This window comes from Fukomys damarensis, unplaced genomic scaffold (assembly GCF_012274545.1).
Source record: "Fukomys damarensis isolate Sample0158 unplaced genomic scaffold, DMR_v1.0_HiC HiC_scaffold_30, whole genome shotgun sequence".
NCBI classification, from domain to species: domain Eukaryota; kingdom Metazoa; phylum Chordata; class Mammalia; order Rodentia; family Bathyergidae; genus Fukomys; species Fukomys damarensis.
The window spans coordinates 1441941-1448328 of NW_022900942.1; the positions used below are offsets into that span (position 1 = coordinate 1441941).

At 36.2% G+C, this 6388-nt stretch overlaps 1 protein-coding gene across 1 annotated transcript; it reads left to right on the forward strand.

Annotated features, from left to right (window-relative positions):
* The first annotated feature begins 2400 nt into the window (after positions 1 to 2400).
* On the forward strand, positions 2401 to 3336 carry LOC104854631 (olfactory receptor 7G2-like). The gene has a single exon (XM_010613238.1). It carries the CDS (start codon positions 2401 to 2403, stop codon positions 3334 to 3336), a length of 936 nt encoding a protein of 311 aa, XP_010611540.1.
* Positions 3337 to 6388: the final 3052 nt, after the last annotated feature.

The window sequence follows — 6388 nt, forward strand, 5'->3', positions numbered from 1 at the left end:
ACTTTTGTGATTCATGCATATATTTTATTGATCTTCACTACTATGTTCCTGCATATCTAAGCCAAATGAATATCATTGATATTGCTTCCTTACTTCCTTTTCTGTATAACTAAGATTACCACAGATAGATTCAGCAAAGAAACTGTTTCTTATAATTTTCTTGATTGTTACATAAATGTTTTTATTGTTTTTCTTAACTGCCCAAACACATGAAATCATTCTCAGTAGTGAAAATTGCCACACACACACACACACACAACAGGATGGAAAAACTCAATATAAGATTCTCTCATGAGTAGCACTGTGCTTGATGATATTATTCTATTCATTTATCAATATTGAATAATTCCCTTGAATTTTTCTCCCTCAAATTTAGTAAAGTATAATAAAAAACAAAACTTTTATATTTAAGATACACAGTGAGATATCTTGAGAAGTATACACTGGGAAGTGATTTTCACATTACAGCTAAAGAACACAGGTATCAGGCAGGTATGATTAAGTGAATAAGTCTCCAGGCCTCTCATACAGTTTAATATAATTTCCATACAATAACCTAGTACAGAGGCTTGGATTAAATTTGTAGTGTTCAAGTTCAACATTAAACCAAATGATAATTACTGACATCTGAGCTTCTTCCTCACCATGAGAGTAACAGAGTTACTCTCCAGGGAACTACTGTTAGAACTCCTGATTAAATCTGTATTCTCTTCTAAGCCTCTCTCAACTGAGAATAAAATAAATCATTTTATCTGTTTTTTATTGGAGATTATACATTTTTGCCCCTCATTTAGTTATTTTTTTTTCTTTGACCATTTACTTAATTTAATGATATGCTACCTATCAAAATAATGGAAGAATTGTCATAAGGGCAAGACAGAATTTTATCAATAGTTACACAGCTTCCTTACACACATGTAAATACCGAGTAGCTTCTCTGGTGTGAAAAACTAAAAGCATAAATGAGATCAAAATTGTATAATTGACAATGTGAAATAGGAACAAAAGGGCTAAAGTAGTAGGGGAAGTGTGAAGGGTAAGGGAAAGGAAATAAGGGAAAAGAAAAAATATGAGAAAATGAAAGAATGGAAACAAAGTCTTTGTAAATAGGGAAATGTAGAGGGGGTGAAGGGAGTGCAGGGTATGGGGAAATATGAGAACCAAGATCTGTCATGTGAGAGTACAGGATCTGAATGATAACTGTAACTCTACAGTATACCTAAAAAGTACCAATAAACTCAATGAGGACAAAAAGAATTCATTGCTAAAGCAAATGTTTGACTTCCAAAGAGGGAGTCTTATAAACTGTTATTGTCTTTACTTTTTTCACCTACATGGATGTTCTACCATTGCCATGCTGAATTTAATGGCTAGGTGAGAATGTACCTTGAAAGAATATATGTTAGGACTTCTTATGGAAAAACTTATTCCAATTATGAAAGAAACTGTAACATCTCGAGGCATCTTTTAAGAACATTAACTTTGTTCTTAGAAGATTTAGCAGAGATTGGTCAAGAAAGTTAACACAGTCGTTAGATACTCAGAGCTCTGATCCGAACACTGTAAATTTGTGTTCAAAACATCTCTTTCTGAATCCATGGGGCTTCTGCATGAGCTCACTAGACTAATTTTACAAGGCTCTCAGATTATTCTAAGGCATATTATACAGACCATTGCTTTAAAGATATATTTGATAAATTCATTTTGATTATTTTTGTTTAACAGCTTGGACTAATTCTGAAGGAAAACCCATGCCATCATTATTTTTGTTACCATCTCACTACTTCGTCATGTTTGAAAAAGTGCTTCTGTCCAATTAAGGAATTAGAAAGCAGAGAGAAAGGTATGAGGGAGCAAAGTGAGCAGACAAAGTATCTGGATGTTCACATGGCTTCACAATTTCAATCGAAACATTTCCCCTGCACTGAGTTTTTTTTTCTTTTAAAGAAAAGTTTCTTTTTTCCACAATTTTAAATATTTTATCTGTTGTAGTACATGTTTTCCATAGGTATTGATTTAATTCATCTTGGAGAGTTAGTGCATGTACATAACACACTTTAATTCTCATTTTCATCCACTTCCTCTACTCCTCCCTCTTCCCTACTCATCTCTTTCTTTCCTTTTCTTTGAAAAGTATTTATCTCTGTTTCCTACTGTTTATTATTTTGCTTTTTAAAATTATTCACATTTTCATGCACTTTTCAAAATTTTAGCAATGTCAAATTCATCTATACTGCTCATTAAAACAGAGTGCTTATCTAAATTATTTTCAAACATACTTCCATATTGTATCAAAGCTTTGATTTCTCTCATCATTCAAGGAATACTGCTGCTGCTTTGTGTCCAGAAAATATTTGTTTTATTGTATTTTCACATCTTCTGTATAGATTCACCAACAACATGAAATTCAAAAACCAAACAGCAGTTTCAGATTTCCTACTCCTGGGACTGACAGATGACCCACAACTTCAGCCTCTTATCTTCAGCCTGTTTCTGGTTATCTACCTGGTCACCATCCTGGGAAATGTGCTCATCGTTCTGGCAGTAAGATCTGACTCCCATCTCAACACCCCCATGTATTTCTTCCTCTCCAACTTGTCCCTTAATGACATCTGTTTAAGCACAACCACCATCCCAAATATGCTGATGAGCATCCAAACACAGGATCAGAGCATCACCTACATAGGGTGCCTCTCTCAGATGAGCATTGTCTTGATTTTGGGTAATTTAGAAAATTGTCTCCTTGCAGTGATGGCCTATGACCGCTATGTGGCTATTTGTCATCCCCTGAGGTACCTTGTAATCCTGAATTCCTGCTTCTGTATCCTGTTGGTTTTGTTCTCCTTGCTCATTAGCACTGTGCACACCCTGCTCCACACTCTGATGGCATTGAGGCTGTCCTTCTGCACAGACCTTCAGATCCCTCACTTCTTCTGTGAACTCGCTCAGATCATCAAGCTCGCCTGTTCTGATACCTTAGTCAATACCCTTTTGATATATTTAGTAGGTTTTGTATTTGCTGGTGTTTCTTTCTTTGGGATTATTTTCTCTTATATACAAATTGTCTCCTCTATTTTGAGGATCCCATCAGTGGGGGGAAGGTGTAAAGCTTTTTCTACCTGTGCATCTCATCTCTCAGTGGTGACCTTGTTCTATGGGACAGCTTTTATAGTGTACTTGAGTTCTACTGTTATGGACTCTCCCATTAAGAATATAGTGGCTTCAGTGATGTACACTGTGATCCCACAAATGCTGAACCCCTTTATCTACAGTTTGAGAAACAGAGAAATGAAAGTCGCTTTGAGGAAGCTTATCCCTGCAATACCTCTTCTCTAGTTTTATCATTGGATTTTGGCATAGTGTGCTAGTTTGTGTTAAAGTGAAAGGAGCACCTGTGAGCACAACTGTCTTATTTTCCATTGCCAGCATTGACATAAATGAGAAGAAGATTATGCCAGCTAAATGTACTTCTATTTGCATGTTAAACCCATGTTTGCTTTTTGTCTACTTCTGTGGTGTTGGTGAACAATTTAAATTTCTTGAGCTCCATAGCATGCTCTGTCCACATTAAGATGAACATGTAGGGCTCTACTTCAGTGATACTTTAGGGCTCAAGTTCAGATAAAACAAGTTGTAGAAACTGGATATGGCAGATCAGGTTTTAAGCAAGGCTGTGGTCACCTCTGCAGACATCTTCAGCCTGACCCACAGTTAGGACACATGGGTTGTATCACACTGCTGGACCTATTCTGTTGCTTCAACTGATATTCATACTTGACTAAGAAATCACTGAGACATTTTCTGGAAATCTATCTCCTGTCAAGGTCATACTAAGATTCACCCTATTCAATTTCATTATTTACAAGATAAGCAAGTTAAAATATTCAGTGGCTCAAGTTTAAATATAGTCTTCTTCTTGTTTGAGAAACCCAAATGAAAAATAAAGAGCATAATGGAGAATAGATGTTGGAAAATAGGAGGAACATGTTCAAATCAGAAGAGAAGCAAAGGGAGGGGAGAGGGAAAAGGAGGAAGGCGAAAAAGAGGATGGTATTTGTACCTTTATATGATGTACCTTGGTTATTGTTTTCCTCCATTCCCCTGCCCTCCCTCCACCCCTTTCACCTTTCCCTATTTACAAAACATTTTTATTTTCTCATACTTTTCTTTTCCCTTCTTTCCTTTCCTTTACACTTGCAATGTTCCCTACTGCTTTAGACTTTTTCTTCATATTTCCCATTATCAATTACATAATTTGAGCCTTATTTACACTTTTAGTTTTTCACACCTGAGATACTATTTGGTACTTACACATGTATGAAAAGAAAAAATATGACCTCAACGTGCATCAATTTAGCTATAAATCTCTTTAGTTTTTCATTCTGTATGGCTGAGTAGTATATATGAACATCTTTATCCAGTATCCAGTTGATGGACAGTTGGGCTGCTTCCAAGTTTTAGCTCTTATAACTTTACCTCTATAAACATGGCAGTGCATATAAATCTGTGGTATGATTCTTTTCTTTTGGAGAGATACCCAGAAGAAAAATAGCTGGGTCAAATGGGACCTCAAATCCTAGTTTTCTGTGGTATCCCAATACTGATTTCCACAGTGATTGTACCAGTCTTCAATCCCACCAGCATTGGTTCTTCTCTTCTTCAAAATGATCTGCTCGTTCCCTCATTCTCCAGTCTGCCTTGTTACTTGTTATCAGCAAGTGTTCCAAGGGTGGCCAGCTTTTTCCTTCCCACACTTGCAATGAATAAACAATAGATGTGCTGGGAGTGTTTTATCTTTGCTTCCATGAGCAGCTTGGATCAACTCAAGTCTCAGTTTCTCTTAAGTCTCTGTTTCTGTGTCTTTACTCCCTCTTCCCTATCTCAAGGATGTGGTCCTGGTTCATAGGAGGTCAATACACACTGCCTGGCTGTTTAATAATGTCTATTATATTTAGGGGCTCAAGATTGTTTCATAATATTGGGGCTTCTTAATTGCAGACCATTCGCTTCTCATAAGAAAATGGAATTTAAATTCTAACATGATCAGACCATAGGAACATTATCATTTACTTCAAGATCTCAGAATTCGAGAATGTGTAGTTTATGGGATTATCCACTTATTCATTCCTATTGAAGGGACCTTTTTCGGAATCTGTTCTCCTCCATTACCAGGTGGTTGCAGCAGATGCACCTATCATATCTGGACATGGTGCATCTCTAGATGACCGCTCTTGGGGACTTCAAGAATACGATTATTTCAGCCAGACTTTGTGTTGAATACCTGTAATCTCAACACTTGCGATGTTGAGGAAGGAGGATTGCTATGAGTTCAAGGCCAAACGGGGCTACATAGTGAGTTCAAGGCCAGCCTGGACTACCTGGTGTGACCCTGTGTCAAAAACAGACAGACAAACAAAATGTATATGTCAAAAGTAGAATAGTGGCCATCAAAATGACACTTCCATGTCCTTACACATTTCTCTTGGATTTTAGTCATGTCAAAAAATGATTTCTGCAGTGAATAATCCTATTCTTGATGATGTGGGCAGGTCTTATATGTAATTTTAATGTAGTTTTCTAAGAAGATGGATGTAGAAAAAGTGAGATTTTTGTATCCAGTTTTTGATTGTCCATATTGTATATATTTGTCTCAAAACAGTTACTTTCTGGGACCTTAATCATTTTATATATACCTGTACACTTTAACATTCCAAATTGTTTCTTTTAAATGTTTTGATTAGTACCTGTCTCTAATACACAATATTTGCATTCCTGTTGCGGAGTTGGTGAATATACACAACAAATCTTAATTCTTTTTTCATCCCCTTTCCCTCCTCTGCCTCCCCTGCCTCCATCTCTTGATCTCCTTTCACTTCAGGGAAGACCTATCTCCCTGCATCCTATCGTTTATTTTTATTTTGCTCTTTATTCATACTTCAGATATTTCATATAAGAAAAACCATGTGCTATTACAAACTGTGCTGCTATAAACATGGGTAGGTACAAGATCCCAATAATTAATGTAACTGTACTGTATGCCTAAAATGTACCAAAAGAGAAATAATTAAAAAAAAAAGAAAAACCATGTGCTATTTAAGCTTGTGTGTCTGATTTATTTAACTCAATATTATGGCCACAAGATACACCCATTTTCCTACAAATGACTCAAGCTTATCATTCCATATGCCAGAGTAGTGTTCCATTGTGTATAAATACCACATTTTCTTTGTCATTCCATCTCTTGACATTTAGACTGCTTCCACAATTGAGCTATTATGGATTGTGCTACTATAAACATGAGTATGCATGCTTTGACTCACATATTCCCCTGCTAGGTATCTTTCTAACAGAGTAAAAGACATTCAGATGTTTATTTTTGAGGCTGCTA